The sequence below is a fragment of the Vigna angularis genome, chromosome 10 (assembly GCF_016808095.1).
Source record: "Vigna angularis cultivar LongXiaoDou No.4 chromosome 10, ASM1680809v1, whole genome shotgun sequence".
Lineage (NCBI taxonomy): Eukaryota > Viridiplantae > Streptophyta > Magnoliopsida > Fabales > Fabaceae > Vigna > Vigna angularis.
In genome coordinates, this window is record NC_068979.1 from 8,092,605 (window position 1) to 8,113,493 (window position 20,889).

At 31.3% G+C, this 20,889-nt stretch overlaps 4 protein-coding genes and 1 non-coding gene across 6 annotated transcripts; 3 read left to right on the forward strand and 2 right to left on the reverse strand.

The window, feature by feature from the left end:
* The first annotated feature begins 4,339 nt into the window (after positions 1-4,339).
* On the forward strand, positions 4,340-6,997 carry LOC108321303 (SKP1-like protein 1B). The gene is made up of 2 exons (XM_017553019.2): positions 4,340-4,788; positions 6,589-6,997. The coding sequence occupies exons 1-2, from the start codon at positions 4,495-4,497 to the stop codon at positions 6,760-6,762; spliced, it is 468 nt and encodes a 155-aa protein (XP_017408508.1). The 5' UTR covers positions 4,340-4,494; the 3' UTR covers positions 6,763-6,997.
* Positions 6,998-7,713: 716 nt separating this feature from the next.
* Positions 7,714-10,076, reverse strand: LOC108321286 (pentatricopeptide repeat-containing protein At3g51320). Its single transcript, XM_017552991.2, has one exon. It carries the CDS (start codon positions 9,786-9,788, stop codon positions 8,067-8,069), a length of 1,722 nt encoding a protein of 573 aa, XP_017408480.1. The 5' UTR covers positions 9,789-10,076; the 3' UTR covers positions 7,714-8,066.
* A 2,524-nt stretch (positions 10,077-12,600) lies between these two features.
* Positions 12,601-14,300, forward strand: LOC108321270 (uncharacterized). Of its 2 annotated transcripts, none has more exons than XM_017552970.2 (4): positions 12,601-12,758; positions 12,836-12,890; positions 13,236-13,373; positions 14,039-14,300. In XM_017552970.2, the coding sequence occupies exons 1-3, from the start codon at positions 12,670-12,672 to the stop codon at positions 13,362-13,364; spliced, it is 273 nt and encodes a 90-aa protein (XP_017408459.1). In that variant the 5' UTR covers positions 12,601-12,669; the 3' UTR covers positions 13,365-13,373; positions 14,039-14,300. The 2 variants fall into 2 exon arrangements, with proteins under 2 accessions (XP_017408459.1, XP_052725541.1); XM_052869581.1 differs by lacking the exon at positions 14,039-14,300 and adding an exon at positions 13,466-13,781.
* A 1,485-nt stretch (positions 14,301-15,785) lies between these two features.
* LOC108321279 (E3 ubiquitin-protein ligase At1g12760) lies at positions 15,786-16,380 on the forward strand. The gene has a single exon (XM_017552978.2). It carries the CDS (start codon positions 15,898-15,900, stop codon positions 16,261-16,263), a length of 366 nt encoding a protein of 121 aa, XP_017408467.1. The 5' UTR covers positions 15,786-15,897; the 3' UTR covers positions 16,264-16,380.
* Positions 16,381-17,209: 829 nt separating this feature from the next.
* TRNAE-UUC (transfer RNA glutamic acid (anticodon UUC)) lies at positions 17,210-17,281 on the reverse strand. Its single transcript has one exon. It is a non-coding gene; the product is annotated as a tRNA-Glu (tRNA).
* Positions 17,282-20,889: the final 3,608 nt, after the last annotated feature.

The window sequence follows — 20,889 nt, forward strand, 5'->3', positions numbered from 1 at the left end:
CTTTCATTTCCACATTCCAAAAATAACTTTTTTCCAAGAATTTCAAATCCGTTGAAATTTTTGAAAAATTCTTCAATAAATTTCAAAATTTATTAAAGAAAAATATCCTTCAACAAATTTTAAAATTTGTTAAAAAAATTTTTTAACGAATTTTAAAATCTGTTGAAGAATCTTTCAAAAATTTTAACAAATTTTTGAAATTCGTTAAAGATTTGAAAAATTATTCAATGTATTTTGAAATTCATTAAAGAAAAGAACTGAAGTGTAAGATTTTTTGAAATACAAATGATAGTTTTAGAATTTTCAGAAAATAGGGGAGGTGCAAGAAAAAAAAGTGAGGCAGTGTAGGAAGAAACACTCACCCTCTAACTATGAATCTCTATTTGTTGTGATGTAAAAAGAATAGACTTCATTGCTTATTTTGTCCCTAGTTTTGCTCAAGTGTGTCAATAAAGTTCAACATTTGAAAAGAGTGTCAAATGCGTCCTCATTTCGTAAATTTTGTATCAACGAAGTCCCTAAAATAGAAACAAACGGAGTTAAAGGACTGATGATATGGCAGAAGACAATGTTAACATGTTATTTTGTAAGTGTATTTATGCTGATGTATTAGTGAATTAGATGTTGATATGGAAAGTAACTCACCCTTCATGCACCGTTGTCTTGATTCCTCCATCTTTTCATCTTCTTTCATTTTCTTTGCCAAAAAAAAACTACTCATTCTTGCTCTCAGCAACATCATTACAAACAGATTCATCAACCTCATTTATCACTCCCAAACTCCCAATAACACTCATATTCATCACCCAATATCACCACCTTCACTCATACCTTAAAAAATCTCCATCATCTTCATATAATCACCTGCACATTCAAACCCAACCAAAATATAGAAAAACACCGAAAAAAGAAGAAAAGCAATCTTTGATAGTGATTTTCGGCTTTGAATAGAAGTAGGTGAACTCCTCTGTCTCGCAAAAAAGGGGAAAACAAAAAGTTTGAACTGCCGCAAAGGACGGTGACAGTATCTCTGGCCGAGCTTGATGATCGTCACAATGCCTGGTTCTGCGTGAGAGAGGACTAAGATGGTGGTCTGCGGCGACGCTCTTGGTCGGTGAGGAGGAGTGACGACCCTAGCTTAGTCGTGATGGTGACTTGCGCGGGAGAGCATCGTTGACGGCGCCAGCAACCTCGTCAGTCCAAGTCGTTGCGACGACGAGCGACGGAGGTGCGAGCAACGGAGGTGCGAGCAACGGTGTCGCTGGCGATGCTTCACAGTGTCAGAGCTTACCTCACACACACGGAAGGAAAAACACCATAGTGGCTGACAATATCTTTGGCGACAATAGGTGCCGTTGACGACAGTTTTGACTGACCAAAAGAAGGAACGACGACATTGGTCATGCAGATGACAGAGTTACCAAAAGAAGGAATTTTTCATACGTATTAATTCTAAAATATATTATAATTTTCAATTGTGTAATTTAATATTGATTCATTATAAAACATATATTATCTTATAAACAAAGTAAATATTTTTCATAATTCAATTTCAATTAATGTATCACAATTCCAGAAATTTATACATGCAAAAGGGTTTGTTTGGAATCATTAACGCATATATAAACAGTTGTAATTAAACTAATATATCTCTTTTTGTAAATCTAAGAATAGTTCGTGATAGAACAAGAACTGTACAAAAGTCACTTACAGCAGATATGAAAAAGTTACAACGTTACCACAAGTGCTGTTTTGAAAACTAAAATTCAATATACTAATTTTTTTTATTACATAAATCATCATTATTGTCATTATCATATCTTGATTAATTTATTTGATATTTCATTTATAAAATTATATATATATTTTAAAGTAAGTTAGATACATTATAGATCAAACATATCAAGTTAAATTTATATTTTCATGTTTATCATCTCAATATATTTGAAATTTTATCAATTGAAAGATCCTCCCGTTCTAAATAATTAATAGAAGAAGTTATTTCAACTAAATTTTTTTATGTTTTTAATAAAATGTTATATGGAAGAAGAAAATATTGAAAAATAATTCATAAATCGATGTTAGATAGATTTGTAACAAATATTAAACGAATTTATTTATACATATAATTACACTAGTCTAATAATATATATTAAATAAGTTTTTTTTTTATATATATATATATATATATATATATATATATATATATATATATATATTTATATATATATATTTTGGACGAATATGATAATACTTATTAGACGATTTTATCCATTATATGATTAAGTAAGTAATATCTATTACACAAGTTTGTTCATGTATTAATTAAACAAATCTAACAATACATATTGGACAATTATGTCCATATACTAATTAGTTGAGTCTAACAATATATATTGAATGAATTTGTCAATCCCTTAATTAGAGGAGTCTAACAATACACATTAGACAAATATGTTCATATACTAATTAGTTGAGTCTAAAAATATATATTGAATGGTTTGTAAATCCGTTAAATAGACGAGTCTAACAATTCACATTACATCAGTCTATTCATATACTAATCTATATTTTTAGCGAGTCAACTCTAGATATTTTTATATATCGTTTATACTTTTAAATAGTCTATTATATTTTTGTACATGTTTTATTCTTTATAATTTTACAAAGTTTACTATTTATATTTTTATACTGATATTGATATTGACTTTTTAAATCTAAAAATTATTTTTAAAGTTAATTATATTCAAAACCCAATTATAAATTTAACAATAATTATTATTTTTTCTTCAATCTCTAATTCTCTTAATAAACACACAAACAAACATCAAACACCCTTAATTAAGACACAAGTTTAAAAGTTCATGTAAAAAAACTTGAATAGTATATTAAAAGCCCAAGTAAGTTATTTGTCTTTTCATTTCAATAAGAGAAAGGTTAGGGTTCCTAAAAATTTCGATTTTTTAAAATTTATTTATTTATTTATTTTAAAAAATAAATTATCACATGTTAAGTAATGATTGATTTCGTAACAATGATACATGTCAGTATTATGTTTTTTAAAAATAAAAATAAAAATTAAAAAATTTCACAATTTGACATATATGGATGGACATGGTATTAACCGACCAAATTAAACTATTTTTTTCAAAATTAAATGGCCGAATTAAATTAAAAAACAATAAATAAACTAAAATAAACTAAACCAACCAATTAAAAAATTAAATCACTAATTAAATATATATTTTATAATAATTAAATAAATACGAGAATATCTTTTTTTTTCTCAAAATTTTGTAAATGAAAGAATGGTGAAATAAACCAACTATTCGATCAGCTTTATTTAAATAATGGAATATTTAGATTTTGTTTAAGCAAATCCAATTCAATTATATTAGAATCATTCCTGCCTCATTAAAAGTAATATAACCCTTGTGGCTTCTAGGGTAAGCTAAAACAAAATAAAAACCAAGAAAGAAAAACTAAGGCCAAAATAAACAAGCAACTCCATATAAAGTGCAAAAATCAACAACTCAACAATTTACTGGCAATATAAAGTAGAAATAAAAAAAATCTGAAAATAATTTATCAAATAAAGTTTACTTCATATTTATAAAGAATATTGTTTGAGTTAAGAAATAATTTTTTTATATGATTCTTGTACAAAACCTTTTTTGCAATAATTTCACATATATAGATAAAATATCGTAATAAATGCTTACTAAAAATATTTTTTTAAACAGTTTAAACAAACTAACCCTATTTTATAATGTGAATCAATAAAATTATTATTTATATATTTGTTAATAATTATTTGTGATGAATAACTGTTGGATAGATATGAGGACGATTTTATTAAGAAATTTAAGTTTTAGAGATTTATTAATAATTTTATTTAAATATTATTTTATTAGTTTGAGTCTAATAATATTTAATTTAATTTTACAAAAATAAAATAGAAATAGGTAGTTTTTATTTTTTATTTATTTAGATATAGTATTGTTTTATTTTATTGTATAAAATAAAGATAAGTTAAATAATTATTTTTATTTTAATTTATATTTTGGTTAAGATTTTATTTAATTTATATTTTGGTTAACATTTTATTTAGATTTATATTTTGGTAAGATTTTATTTAGATTTATATTTTGGTTAAGATTTTATTTAGATTTATATTTTCGTTAAGATTTTAATTATATTTTGGTTTAGATTTTATTTACATTTATTTAGAAACTGTCAAAATTCAATGAAGATAATGATAGAAAAAAAATTAAGAGTCGTGTGTGTAACGTTTATTTTTTCTATAGATCTTACGGATAAATCAGACTATTCGTAACCAGAGAGAGAGAGAGTTGGTATCCTTGCATTATAAATAAAGCCCGAGTGAGTTATTTGCCTTTTCATCTCAATCAGAGAAAAGTTAGGGTTCGTGACTTTCCCTTTTCCTTCGTTTCTTTCGTTCGGAATCATAATCATCATCGTCGACATATCATCATGTCATCGGCGAGGAAGATCACCCTGAAGAGTTCCGACGGGGAGGCGTTCGAGGTGGACGAGGCGGTGGCGCTGGAGTCGCAGACGATAAAGCACATGATTGAGGACGACTGCGCCGACAGCGGCATCCCTCTCCCCAACGTTACCAGCAAGATCCTCGCTAAAGTCATCGAGTACTGCAAAAAACATGTCGATGCCGCCAATCCCGACGACAAACCTTCTGAGGAAGATCTCAAGGCCTGGGACGCGGATTTCGTCAAGGTCGACCAGGCCACGCTCTTCGATCTCATCCTGGTCAGTTAATCTTTTTCAAAATCTTTTAAATTCCATCCCTCGATTTTAATTACAAATCATACTAGATAGTCTCTTCAATGTTGAAAAATCTCACAACTTAGGCTCTACATGTATGTTTGTATATTAGTAAATATATCACATCTCACAAATTAGTACCTTTGTATGTTGGCAAAATATATCAATGCAAAGACTAAATTGATTGGTATTTAATATTCGGGATACTGTTAAAGCAATTTTATTACTAAATAATTATTATTTGATTATTTAGGAGCTAGGATAATACTTAGTTAACTGATTGATGATTTATTCTTCTCGTTTATGCGCTATGGTGTTCTTCCATTTATGGAGCTGCTGTTTAATGATTCGGAATCTTTTCATTTTTCGTTTTTTCGTGTGTTTGTTATTACATGCTGTGATCCGTGGTGATGGTAGTTGGTTCTTCGAGTTGTGTGTAGCTGCAAACTTGCTAAGTGCCAATTATGTGACCTGATGTTTTCTATTGACCTTATCTGAGATTTTAGATTATTTTGATGCAGTGTTAGGGGTTGCTGTTTGGTTGTGTTTGTATTGGCTCGCATGAAAAGGCATTGTTTATATATAAGGGTGTGTAAGGTTGTCTAATTCCGTAATTATTATCTCTTGAACTCTTGCGAGTTTACTATATTGGGTAGAGAAAACTGAGTTAACTCCTTATCAAACCCTTTTCTGACTGAACTTGGCTAAACTTTCGTGAACTTGCTTAAACCCTCGCTTCAAGATGTGAGTCAACGAGTTTGAAATTAATGTTATTAGTACCCAAAATATTTAAAGAATTTAGTTGTTATGTATGTTTAATCTTAGTTACCACTAATGTACTATCATACTTATTGTGTCATTAATAGACTAATATTACTATTTATAATAGGCAAACTCTTAATGAGTTTAGGAGCCACATTTAAGAGTCAAGTTTATGGAATTTCTACGAGTTTATTTAGCTTTTCTTGCCGCACTGATATGTCTTGCTACCTGGAAGTAATTTATCTCTCTAAAACATTATCAGGGAACCAAATTTGTGCGTTTGTAATTTATAGAGTTGCACTGTTGGCATTCGTTATTCCTTAAGATTGTTGTGTACCCATTAAATTTTGGGAATTTTCATTGAGATTCATTCAATGCTGTAGTTTCTTGTGCATGACTTCATATTCATCTGTAAATTCTTCATCAATTGGTGAGGTCTCCTGCATTTATTTCTAAAATGAAACTTTCGAGAAATAAAATATATACCTTTTAATAGTTTGCAAATTGCAATGCCAATCACAGAAACCCATGCTTCTGAATAAACTTTCCTTGAGTACGCATGTGATTTTTCAAGTTGTTCAACGACCTCTACCCCCTAATTCTTCTGAGTTTCGAATGGTTCTCTAGATTTTCCGTTTTTGATTTTTAATAATTCACTTCATGAAAGTAGACTTTCTTTCCATTCATTTCAAGATGTGTATGATGCTTTCCCCAACCAAACATGAATCTTTTGATTCATTTGGCACTCACTCAATTCCTTATAGGAAATTTCCCATTTTCTATGTAGTGTACATATCCTCTTATCTCTATTAAAAGTGAAACAATAACTTGTTAAAATTTTCTTGAGCGCAAGATAGCATGATCAAGTTAATTTTAGCTTTTTGAAAAAGTTAGTTTAAAATTTTCGTTTTATTTTAATCTCATAGAAGTAGTTTATGAAGAATCTCGTCGCAATATATACTCTGTTTATTTATTAGGCGAAGTCTACACTGTTACGTATTAATGAGACAATTTTCCTTTTAGGCTGCGAACTACCTGAACATCAAGAGCCTGCTGGATCTTACATGCCAGACTGTAGCAGACATGATCAAGGGGAAGACTCCAGAGGAAATTCGCAAGACCTTTAACATTAAGAATGACTTCACCCCTGAGGAAGAAGAGGAAGTTCGTCGGGAAAATCAATGGGCATTTGAATGATTTTGTTAAGCCATAAAATCTGAATCAAAGATCTGCCATGTGGTTTTATGCTATGCTTGTCTGTTTTTCAAAGATCTTCCTTGTAGATTTACCTATGCTATATACTTGTTTGTTTTCTATTTCAGACTATTTATGTTGACTGTGTTCACGAGTCAGAATTATCATCCTACATGAACGTTAATAGCGCTTGAATTGTAATTAATAGTTGTGATGAGGGGAAGCGATTATTCTGACACGAGGGTTATTGAGTTCAATAATAGCCATTCTTTGGCTCCTAAATTATCATCACGTATATTACATGGTAATAAGTGTAAGCACCTAAATGGTGCCACAGTGCTAAGACCACTGTATGCTTACTAATATGTAAAGGTTTGGGGATACCATTTCATGATTGTCCTTACCAAACAGTTTCTTATACTGCTATTCTTGAATCCAAAAAGCAGCAAAGGACATTCAGAATATCAAACACTCACTCATGACCGAATTGTAGTTCTTGATCACTACTTTTAAATACTAGAGCATCTCGAGATTAATTTACCTAGACACCACCACTTACCCATTAAGTACAGTCGTTTCTCTTGTTTCAAACATGATTTCAGTTTTTAACTATAGAGAACGAAGTTAGACAACCAATGTAATTACAGACCTAAGTTCATTTTTATGTATTTTAATATAGAAAAATAACAATTTTCTTAAGTAGTGTTGGGCTCACTGGTTAGTATTTGCCGATATATAATAGTTTAGCGTCATGGTATCCTCGACGTATTTATATACACTCACTAGAAAATTTTGCCTTTTCTAATTTGATATTTTTATATATAATTTTTTTCTTCGGGATGAGATTATACAAACCATTTTCTTTACTATTTTAAAATGCACATCTTTTTAATAAACGAGGCCCGGGTATTAAAAGCGTAATACGAATGTAATTATTAAACATAACCCAACTGCTTTTGTCGTAAATTTTAAAAGCTCAAATAAATTCATGTTTGTAACATTCCTTGGGGAAACATTTTGAATGCCAATCCTGCTATTGCAGGGGGAGAAAAAAAAATCTATAATGTATGTTCAGCACAAGCGATGTAAGATTATAAGCTTAATCATAAATCCAAAACCTCAACACAAAACTGGGACTTCTGTAAGTGACAGACTGGCATTTTATAAAACTGGGATCCTAAGTGATTGTTGAGTGAGTAGATCTCTCGATCAACAAAATTCCTGATAAAAGAATGTGAATTGAATTCTTACACTACTTGTTCAAGGGTTTCTGTGATAATCTAGCTTGTGCTTTCCTTGCGGCCTACTTATGACCGACTTAAATCCGGACTTGGCAACCTGAATCTATGAGCTACTTCATCCATCATCGTATTTACTTCTTCAATTCCCTCTTGGACTTTATTTGATACTTTGAAATTGTGAACTATATTTTTCAAGTCCAAAAGACTGCTTCCAGGTATTATCCCTAACCTTCTTTCCTTAATCAGCTTTTGCACTCCAGAAACATTCTCCCATTGACCAGACACGGCATAAATGATCAGTAGAAACTGGTAACAGACCAGGTTCTTAGGATCCAAGTTAACAAGAAGCTTAGCAATTCGTTCCCCCAAGTACACATCCCTCTTGAAACGACACAAACCAAGCAAACTTGCACATAAAAATGACTCACATGACATAAGCCCATCAAATTTTGCCATGCTATGCAGAAACTCTTCTGCCTCATCAGCAAGCCCCACATTCGCAAGAAGGTTTGCCATGCACCAAAAATGAGCATAATTTGGCTTCAGACCAAACACCTCAGTCATCTGTTTGAAGTAAGACCTGCCCTCAGCCAAAAGCTCCGCCCGAGCACAGGCACAAAGAATGCCAATGAAGGTTACTTCATCAGGGAGCAACCTCAAACTCTCTTCCCTGTCATTTCCATCCATCCCAACCATTACGCCAAACAGGCTTAGTCCATCTTCAGGATTCCCCCGAATGCAGCTCCCTAAGATCATTGCATTCCATGAAATCAAATTCCTTTCTGTCATCCTCTCAAACACTCTCCGCGCCGCCTCGACCCTCCTGCATTTAGAGTACATATCAATCAAAGCCGTATCTATAATCAAACTTGACCTCACGAACATCCTAACAATGCTCCCATGAACCGATCTCCCTTCCATGAGTCTACCCGACCGACCACACGCTGTAGCCAGACAAACCATAGTCCTGGCATTACCCCTCATTCCCAACCCACCCATTGTGCGAAACAACTTCATCGCATATCCAGGGTTCCTACCCTTCAAATACCCGCTAATCATCACGTTCCAAGTAACCAAATTCCTCTCAGGCATTTCATCAAACAGTCGGTGTGCAGCATTCAACTCCCCAACCATCATGTGTCCATCGATGATCGAGTTCCACGAGACCAAATCCCTTGTCAACATGCCATCAAACAACACCCTAGCAAGCTGAACACTCCCACAACAAGCATACATGTGAATCAAAGAGTTCTGGACAGGCAACACAGAGTCAACACCATTCTTGGTGGCCTGCGCATGGCACTTTTTCCCATAATCAATGCAACCCATCTTCGCACACGAGCCAACGAGTGGAACAAAGGTGTAGCTATTCGGAAAGAACCCACGCATCAAAGAGCGAAAGTAAAAGATAACAGTTTGATGAGGTGCATCGCTATCAGAATAGGCGTGGATCACGGTGTTGACGCAGAAGGTGTCGGAGGAGTTAATGTGGCGAAAGATCAAAAGGGTGTAAGCGACGTCGCATAAGCGGGAGGCTCGACTCAAAACGGTGCGTGCCAAGAAGTGGTTGCGGAAGAGGCTTGAAGTGACGAGGAGAGCTTGGATTTGAAGGAGGTGGCGAGCACTTTGGCAGGAGTTTCGAAGAAGCGTTTCGAATTGTGAGAAGAGCGAAAATCCTGGCTTTTTCGCTTCAGTGAGCGAAGAAGATGAAGTGCGAGTGCTGGTGATGGGGCGCGTGAGAAAGGTTCTTCGGAATGGGAACCGTTGGCGCGTGGAGAATCTGGCCATTCATTTGGAGGTTGGTTTTCACAGTCTTTTACCGATGAGGAAAGCTTAATCGCCATTGACGGCCAACATGCCTCTCTTCTCAGCTCGCCTCTTCTGTGGAGAGACCACAGTGCGTGCCTTGTGTTGTGTTCACGATGCAAACACTGAACGGTGCGTTTCATCCAAGCATACCACAGAATTGAAAATTACATAAAAGAGTTTTTAAATATGAACTTAAATACTAGAAGTTATGAAAACAATAATTTCATTTATTTTCTTATAAATAATTTATGCACACAAATATTTAATGATGCCATAAAGTTATCTGTATTATTAACATATATTTTGTACTAATTGAAAATAAGTAATAAAAACTAATATTTAGTTAATTTTATATATAATTTAAAAAATGTTTAATACATGGTCCCTACTTTTAGGGGTTTGGTTCAAAGTAATCATACATTTTAAAAAAGTTCAGTAAGACTCTATTAAAAAATGTTCAATCGGGTCCTTTCTGCTCACGACTTTAAAAACATAACGCTGCAAATGACACCGTGACATCTTATAAACACAAAATGTTCAATCTGGTCCTTTCCGCTCACGCAGTAAAAACATAATGGTAGACACACGTTAATAGGTGGACTTAAATGATTTTTTAATAGCCGCCGCACCATTCAGCGCCGTCACCGCCATCCTCGCCGATAGCCATCTTCTCCAACGTATCACACTCCACCACCAAAGCTATGCAACGAGAACGCGAGAAACCCTAGGTCTCCACAGTTTGCTTGGAAGTCTGATTGTGGTTGCAAGTAAAGACAAGCAGCGGCACAGTTAGTGGTGGAGAAGAGTGGCAATTCGTAATCTGCATTAGCTAGCAATTTGGCTGGTGGTTAGTGGTGGACGATTCTGTGGTGGAGATTGGACGGCAGTGTTGCTGGCGCGACGGTGATTTGGCTGGTGCGAGGGTGAAAATGGTGAAGATTGGTGGTCGCGACATAGCAAGGGATCGCGTTGGGTGGTGAAAGTGCAACAGAAGGGAGAAGATGCTTTGACAGGGGTGCGTGATGTGTTGGAGAGGACGGCGCTGGATGGTGCGGCAGCTAAGGTTTCTTGGAGAGAAATTAGGGTTTGTCTGGAGGTGGTGATAATGTCGTGACAAAGACTTTTTAAAGTTTTTTTAAATTAAAAAATTATTTAAGTTCACCTATTAACGTGTCTTACGAGATATTATGGTGACATTTACATCGTTATGTTTTTAACGACGAGAGTGGAAAGGATCATATTTAACATTTTTTAAGGAAATATGGGTCTTACTCAACTTTTTACTTTTTTAAAAGGTAAGATTATTTTGAAGCAAACATAATGATTCAAAAGTGTATCACGTACTCTTCAAATTTAGTCCAAATCTAAATGTTGATGAAAGTACTCTTGGTTAAAAGAAGAATGTGAAGCTCGTTTTCTCAATCGGCTGGTTTAAAAAAAATAAAAACTTTTCTCATATAAAAAAACATTACTTTTATATACATAAAATCAGCAATCTACTTCTTATCATAAATTTGATTATTTATTTTGAAAAATGGGACCTATCAGTCAAGCTTTCTCAAAAATTAAAATTTTTCATTCTTTCTTCCTCCACTATACGGGTTTCCAAACATAATTTCTTAAAATTTAATGTTTTTAAAATTAATATTATTATTTTTAGAAAAAATAATATTACTGTTACAATTAAGAAGAAATTTCTTTGTCCAAAACCAAGTTGAAAATATTTTGTTTGATTTTAGTTAATTTTGTTTTGTCAAGATAAAGTTGAAACTAATTTTATTTAATTGTAAAATTGTTATATCCATGTTGAGATGGAATATATAAAAAAAGAAGTTGAAGAAGACATTTGATTAAGATTTAGTTCAAAATAATATATTTCAGGTGAATCACCTGAAATATATTATGTTTAAGGTTGAAATGAAGATTTCTAAGAGGAGCAGAATTTAAAATATTTTGAAATATTGAGTTAAATGTTAAGTAAGATAATGTTTAAATTATTTTAACCACAACCAAAGTTAAAAATATCACAATCAAGACATACATTATCTAAGTTGAATTAAAAATATCACGATCAATATTGTATTTAACATGCTATGGACAAGGTTAAAACACTCTATTAAGACTCTTCGAGATCAAATAATATTATTTTATTAGGGATCAAAACAAAGATATTTAAATAATTAAGAAAAAAACATTTATCAAATTGTAAGTTTTTAAAACTTTTAAAAACAATTTTATAGGAGGCTGAAGTCCATCCCGAAATAAAAAGAAGATATGGATTAAATGAAATTTGTTAATTTTATAATTTTAGCCTCTTGATTTTTCATTACCCATAATCTTGGTTACTATATTTTGTTTTATGCAATTTTGACTTCTAAAGTTTTAACTATTTATCACTTTATTTAATTTTTATTTTAAAAACATAACAAAATCTTTCATTTTTATTTTACAAATTTAACACATTTATATTAATTTTTTCAATAAACATATATGATAATTACTAAAAGTTAAACATTACTTAATTATTTTAAATATTAATAAATATAAATAAAATTAAATTTTTTGAATTAAAATTATATTTTTTCCCTATACTAAGAATAAAATTTATTATTTTTTATGAATTATATTCACTATTTATCTATATAATTTATCCAAAAATATGAAAAAGAACTAATTTTGTTATTTTTCAGGAAAGTTATTTTTAAGCATTATGTCCGAAAAAAAAATTCTTTTAAACATGATGGAGCCTGAGACCAAAAATAAGGAAAATTCATTAGAGGGCCATTTTGCAATTTATGAAAATTATTTGTAAGGGGTACCTGGCAGTTTAGCGTGAAAGAGAGAGTGAAGTTGAACAGAAATGGTGAAAGGAAGTAAAGAGATTCTGCAAAAAGCAGCCAAAACCCTATCCGACATCCTCGTTTGCCCTCTCTCTAAGCAACCTTTGAGGTTCCCCTCTCAATTTCTTCATAACTGTTCATAATTTTCTTCATTTTTTTACTAATAATCTTTCTTTGGTTTTGCAGGTATTGTGAGGAATCAAATTCCCTGATCAGCGATGCTATTGGCGTTGCCTTTCCCGTCGGTTCTAATTCCCCTCTTCTCTTTCATTTCAATTTCACTTTCTGTTCCTTTTTTATCCTTTTGGGAATTTTATGGATCCTTATCAGCTGACAGTGTTGTTTTACTGCCGAAATCCTAATTTTCTCCGCGAGGGTTACTGCATAAGCCCCATTTCCCAGCATCTACGAATCTGTAGTTTGTTCTATCTGTAAATTCAGGAATCTTGAAGGATTATAAAATGTTTGTAATGAAAACGTTTATTACAGGGGAAAATCACCCCTCTCTCCAATAATAACGTGCATATTGTTTAATGGTGAGTGTTGACTCATGTAGTTATGTTTCTTTTTTCTTTTTACTTGTTAGATAAAAAATGGGGTACCGTGCTTGGTTCCAAGAGATGGGAAGATACTTGAGGAAGAAGATGCGTCAAAACATGATAGTGATACCAATTTATCAGCCGTGAATGAAGAGAGTCTTGGAAGAAGTGCCTGAGATTAAGTTGTAAGATTTTTTTATGTTTGGATTTCAATTCATTAGGGTTGGTTGCTGTTATTCTTTCTATGATGATCAACTTTCTGTGACCCTGCTGACAGTGTAACGTTGTGTGAGAGATTTCACTTGGAGGGAAGAATCGTGTTTTTCTTCTTTTCCTTGAATGAAAAGAATTTGAACAATTTAATCTCACTTTCCCCCTTCCCTTTTCGTTGTTTGTATTAATAGCTGATTTGTATCTCCCAGAGTTCTCTAACTGTATGATTCGAGGTTTATTATTATACTCTTGTGAAAATTAGTAGTGGTAAACAGAAGTTGTAATTTGTTTGGTTCAATTACAAGTGTTGAGGATGCTAACCTCTGTTAAAGTGATATAAGGCTATGGAGATCTATAATCAATAGCTTTACATAAAGATGAACCTGGTCCATGGTGTAGGAAATCGAGAGCACTTTCAATTTTTTTTCTTTGGTGTCTTCTCCCTGTATATTCTTTTAACTTTTTGACTTGTCTGCATTGTAAATATATAGTACATTGTAATATAATCTTTCTGCAATAACAAAATTAGAAACTTCTGTATCTAATGGGTCTTTGGTGATGCACCTCTAATGTGGCAGTCTATAAATCTTTGCTATGTTGGTTTGGTTTATAACTCTGTAATTCACATTTTATGTAGGTACAAGAAGATAAAGAAATAAAGATAAAAGTTTGCAGTGACACCTATAAGTGTAACTTTATCATGTTATTATTACGTTCGTTATCCATCATAAGATTTAGTTTTTACCGATATCAATAAATGTTATTATCCATTGTCATATCTAAAAGAGATCAGTGAAAAAAGTAAGTGTAAATCAGATCAAGAAAGACACACTTTGTGATGTGTCTGTTCAAATATCTGTTTCTTTGCAATATGACGTGAAGTAAATGTTGTAGTGGTTCCTTCTAAACTCTACTATATTTTGTTGGAGATAGATCCTTCATAGTGCATTTTGCAAGCGTGTTTTACACTAAAAGTTCATTAGTTTTATTGTTTTAAATAAAAAGCTACATACCTGCACTGTACATTATAAAAATAACCAGTGCATTTTTCTTTAAAAAGGATTAAACTTCAAAAACTATCAACATGAACATGATGTTGAAATATCTCCAGCCAATTCAACAGTAATTCCTTACAATCCCTAATTGACAATATTACGTATCTAGTTAAGTGTTAAAGTACCTAGTTAGTGTGTACTCACCCAATAATTTCAAACATACTAGTTAGATGAAAAAAGATTAATATCTATTTAGATTTTGAGTTAACAAAAGGAAGAGAAAAGAGGACCCAATAAAAATAAAAAGAAATAGAGTAGAAAAGGAGTACTATTTTGATTGATACAAATAAAAGAAAAAAAATAGAGAATTTTCTCTTTTCTTATTTTGATGAATAAAAAAAATAGCTCAAAGAAATAAGTACATCATGTAAAAATATTTTTATACAAACTAGAAAAAAGGCTTCTACTTTTTCTCTTAACAAAAAAAGTATTTTAAATTTTCGTTATAAAAAGTTTTTTAACATTTTAAGAAATAAAAAAAAAATCTTAATTTGTACTATATTCGTTTGTCAATCATACAATACAACTAATATTTATTAATCTAGTTACAGAGAAAGTAGTCTATTTAAAAAAAAAATCCTTTAAGAAGATACTTCAAGGTATTAATAAGCATCAAAAGTTTTTATTTCTACTTTCATTGATTCCTTTCACAGCATCTACAACATAGTGTAAAGGTGATTGTTTGTGTAGGATTCTTACATTTGCAATGACTGTGCATGCTGATGCAAAACGTGGGCTGGGAACAGTAGTAGAGTATGAGTTTTCATTGACTAAGACAAGTATAAGATTTGGTGAAAATATTCAACATGAGTGCTCTCTACGAGCTAGGGGTCTCAAAATACATCTCTATCTCAATTAACCATGCAAGCTAATGATGCCTTCCCTGAACGCCATTCCAAATGTATGAAAAGATCAACAACAGAAAACTAGAAAAAACAATAAATAAAGTAAGAAACAAGGAGGAGAAAGAAAAAATATGTTGAAAAAGCATAATCAAACAGATAGTGGAATACACTTGGTATTACACTGGAATTAGGAATCCGGTAGTTTATAGCACTATTCTACCTCAAAGGAATGAGGTACTAGGTCAAATGTAACACTCTGATGTTGGTGTAACCGCTTTTATGTTTGGACGATAGAAACTGTCACACAATCCTTATCTAACCACCCTTTCAAACCAAGCAAAACATCTAAGGAACTATTTTTATTTATGGACAAATATTAATTGTTAACATTTAATAGTAGAAGAATTTAAATCTGAAACTTTTTTTATTTTCTTTTCAGATCAATTTCATATCTTTTAAATATTAGTAGAGAGAGTTGAACTCAAAACTTCTCATATCCTTTATTTTAACTTTTATCACTAGATGAATCTTATATTTCTATGATACTGTGACAATTAGTTGCAACTCCTTTTCTTCAAAAGGGTGTTCTTATTGACATGGTTTTCCCAGGAGTAAATGAGATGACTCTTAAAGGGTTGGTATCACTTGTGAGCAATCTAATTGGCCTAGCCGAGGGGCAAAGGAACAAGGATGCTCCTTTACCTTCTTGCATCAGCAATTTGAATGAAGATTGTTGGTGTTGTGTGTGCCTGTCAAGGTTAAAGGCAAGAGATGAAATCCGTGTTCTTCCTTGCTCTCACAAATTCCATAAGATTTGTGTAAACAGATGGCTTAAGGGTCACCACAAAACATGCCCACTTTGCCGTTTCTCATTGGGAGCAGAGCAGAAGTCTCATCGTGCTGAAATCTTCTCTGAAGAGATGTTGATATGGTTTTCTTCTTTTCATATAGCTGGTATGTGATGCTTTCAAGTTTTCTTGATGCAAGCCTTTCCAATCTCATATAAACCAAGATCAAACAAATTGCCTTTGTTTTCTGATATATATATGAATTCAAATCATCGTGTCTTCCTTTTCTCACTTTCTTTTACTTTATTGGGGAATCGGTTCTCTTCTATATGCCAATATTTGATAATGAATTACATAATAAGAATAGGATTAAAATGTTCATTCTCCTCTTTAGGCAATTTCATTCAGCGTGATGCTTTCTGTTTTCTTTATCATTAATTAAAATTATCAAAAATAGATTAAAAATTAATATCAGCTAAACTCTCTCCTTAGAAGCTAATTAGACCAATACATAATTAATTCACCGAACCACGGGACCATCAGGGCCCAATAGGTGAATGCAATAGCTATCCAGCCCAATGTCTTTTTTATTTTTATATTTTTCTTTTTTGAATTTTTTGTTCAATTCTGAAAACTACATTTGGAAATTACTTCGTTAATAAGTACCTTTTTATCACCCTCTTTATACACATACACATTCTCCCGATTTTATATCCTTTCTCGTATTTATCTTACTTTTTGCAACCTTTTTCACGTTTCTCTCCTTTTCTATCTTAGCATTTCCTTTTCTTGTGCAAACCTTAACCCCATTTGAGTTTGTCCCATTATGCAACTAATTCATTCATAGTTTTTGGAATATATCTCATCATACTTACGACGATTAGTTTTCGAAAGTCCGAGACAAGGTTTCTTAAATTAGTACCCTTCTAGATGGATGTTTTTCCACGGAAAACAATGTCACATTGTGTTCGTGAATAATTGGGGATGAATTTTTGACGTCTCTTCCCACTGAAAACTCTCAACAACTTTTCCAAAATTGTGTTTCAAAATTTTAATTAGATAAAACTAATGAATAAAATAAATACAAATATAATCAGTCCAAAAAAAACATTAAAAAAATTTCCGTTGCCGGGAATCGAACCCGGGTCTCCTGGGTGAAAGCCAGATATCCTAACCGCTGGACGACAACGGAATTTTACTCACATTTTACACATTTAAATATTTTTAATACATAATTATTGATTACTTATTATTCCAACGTACAATTTATCATTTTGTTTAGCTCTTCCTACAAGTTTGTGCTACCATGAAATTATAGCGTAAATATTCCTTTTAATTATTGAGTATAGGCTTTTTCTGAAATCACTGTAACATGAAACTTACAATGTATATTTAACGTGATTTACACAGACTTTTTTCTTGACTCACTTTGCAAATGATATCAGTTACGATAAATAATTTTAAACAAATTAAACATGTTATAGATCATACCATATTGAAATGCATGAAAGCAATAACGACTACAAATGTAAAGTTTCTTATATAAATTTATATAATATGACTATTCGATGAAGAGAAGCACGTAATAAAAAATAAACCAGAAGAAAATAAGAAAATCATAAATTTCCTAAGGAAAAAACTTAAAATTAAGTGAAAAGTTGCAATTTGATAATTTTAGCTAGAAGATGATATGAGTAGAGTTGGCGTGGGGGAATTTAGGATAAAAAGGAAGAAAAAGCTTATCCTGTGGTTTTGGTGAAGTCAATGGTTGTGTTGTGAGAGAAGGAACCAAGGAACCTAGTGGGCCTCCATTGATATTCATTCAGCTGAAACATCGACAATAATATTCCCATTTGTTGTACCACATCATCTTTCGATAAAAGCCTTTATGTTATCTGAGACAGACATTCAAAATTCACACCAATAACACCCTTCTTCTACCCACGTCAACAAATTTCCTTATCATCCAACATTCCCACACCACCAAGTGGAGAAAACAATTCCTCCACTCTTCACTCAACAATTCACTCACATTACACCACAAGATAAAAATATTTATTTCATAAAACGAGAAAAAAAAACTATTTTTTTGTTTGGACTCTCGTAATAAAATTAATTTAGAATATATGTAATGCAAATTTTAACTTACAAACTAGTTTTATAAAATTAAACTAAATTTAAATTTAAAAAAAATTATTTCTTAACATAATATTAGAGTGACGTGTTAAAGTTTATTTTAATAAAAAAAATTGTTTGTTTGACTTATTGTGCTATTCACAGTCAAGACATCAGTTTTTTAATAAACATATTATTTCATCTTTTATTGGATCAATATGAGATCATTCACTAATATCTAGTTCACAGTTCAATGGGAAGTAGGTTAGAAACTATTTATTAATTAAAAACAAAGACAATTTATAGTATATATATATATATATATGTAAATATAAACAATCTCACTTTATAAATAAAGTTAAACTTAAAATTGTTTTTAACCAAAAATAAAGCTTTTGTTGGAAGAAAAAAAACACGAAGGACCTGAATCTGATCATTCACTGGGGACCGCAAAACAACATTCATAAATTATGTTGGAAGTAGCAACTTATCTGTTGTTTTTTATGTTGCACCTTGCGACAACCCAGGTTCACAATAGACACTGGCCCAATCACACATCACAAAGTGCTACAAAAAACATGTTTTTTGTTTCACAAATTATACCACATTTTTTACCATCTAGCTGTCGGCACCTCATAGCTTCATATTTTGTTGTTATTTCCATTACCTTCATCATCTTATTGCTTTTGAAATCCCATAATGCTCATACTTGTTTCTAGTTTTCATTTATGCCAAGTTTATTGAAAAAAAAAATTGATAGTAATAAATTGAGAACACGTTTCTATAAAAAAACTATAATATTATTTGACTATGTATTTTATCAATTTTTTATTTATACGTTAGTGATCTTGTTTATTTTCATGTAAATTCTCTTATTCATCTTAATTTTTCAACATATTATACCATTATTGAGATTAAAGAAAAATTAAAAAAGTAATAAATTATAATCAGAAACGCGACTTTTTATCATTTTTAGAAAATTTTGAATGTATGACTTCCTTAGAAATAAAAAAACAAAACTTATGGTTGAATTTACAACTTTATAAAAGAACTGAATTTTCCAGTATTACCATATTTTTTAATGATATTTTTAACTTTCAAAACAATCTTTTAGACAAAATTGACACTTTCCTTTATTATTATTTTTTTCTTTCACAAATACAAAAGTAATTAGGGAAACCACGGTTTTTATACGGCGAAAATGATTCAAAATTCTTATTCGATTTTTGTTTGCAATAATAACATCTGAGAAATATTTATGACCAAAACTACTGAGATAAACCACCCAATGTCAACATAAATAATGTCGAGAACTAATCAAAAGGTAATTGGCACAGTTTTTTAATGGAACACTTCACATGGATTGTTATCTATATAACTTAAACTTAAAAAATAAAAAAACCAGTTTAACTTACTTTAAACAGATAAAAATAATAAGACATTATTTAAATGGCTATTTACTAAATTAACTTTATTAAACATGACAACATAAAAAAATATTTTTTACTAGCCTTTTTTGCCCAGTTCCTTATGTCAACCATGTCACGATATAGGCATAAAGTAATTTCTTAAAAATAATTTGTTTTTAAATAACTGTTTTTTTCTTTAGAAAAAAGTCCAAATTAATGGGACATAATAATAGTTGGCGCCACGTAGCGAAAAGAACAAAACGTCTTGTCCTGCAAAATATCCTCCAGCATATAAAACTTTTCTGGTCCCCTCTTCCACTAGCCGGAATCGTTCATGAAACAAATTATTTTTTTTAAAGATTTTAATTAAAATTAAAAATCTTGTTATATTCATTTTTTTATATTTTCGATCTTTTGTAAAAAACATAATTATACTCTATTAATTTTATACACTTATACTTTTTAAACTTAATATTTTGCTAAAAAAATAAAAGAATAAATGTTATACTAAATGGGTTTAAAAAAGTATCAAAATGCTAAAGGCAATAATAAATTCTAAGTTTGATTACTATTTCAACTATCGTTTTAAAAGTTTAAATTAACTAAATTGTTAATTCGTAGAACACATTTATGGTAATTAAGCAGTTGTAAGATAACAAATTAAAGATTATTCGAAATGGCTCATTTTGAAACCTAGAAAAAGATCTATAAGGAAGACTAGACGGTTGATTAAATGTGTGAAAACTTATAAAGTGTTTAAAAGTGATTCTCCAAAAGAAGATAATGGGTACCTAGATGCATGCTACATGAGTGATGAGTTTTAGTGATGACATCTCAAAAGAGATAAAGAAAATTGCAAATAAAACAAGTTGATGGGATAGAAAGATTAAAATAGAAAAACATTAATAGAGGTTTTAAAGTGAAATGGTACGGTTACATATGTACTAATAATTAAAACATACATATAAAGCAATGTTGGATAAGCTAGGGCAAGAATGGATAGTACAGGAAAGAAACAAGAAACAGGAACATTACTTTCCGCATGAAGAAATTTTAGCGATAAAGAGGAAAAACTAAAGAGAAAGACGTTAAAACTCAAAACTAGTTAGGAAGGCAATACCATAAAAAGGGCAATGAAAATAAGTAGGGAATGGAAGAAGCAAAAACCACATTCTTGTTTCTTCTCTTACATTCCCCAAATTACTACTACACTATATACTATTACTATGTAAGGTCAGAAAAGGAAGGAATAGGAATTTAAAGGTGGAAATGTGGC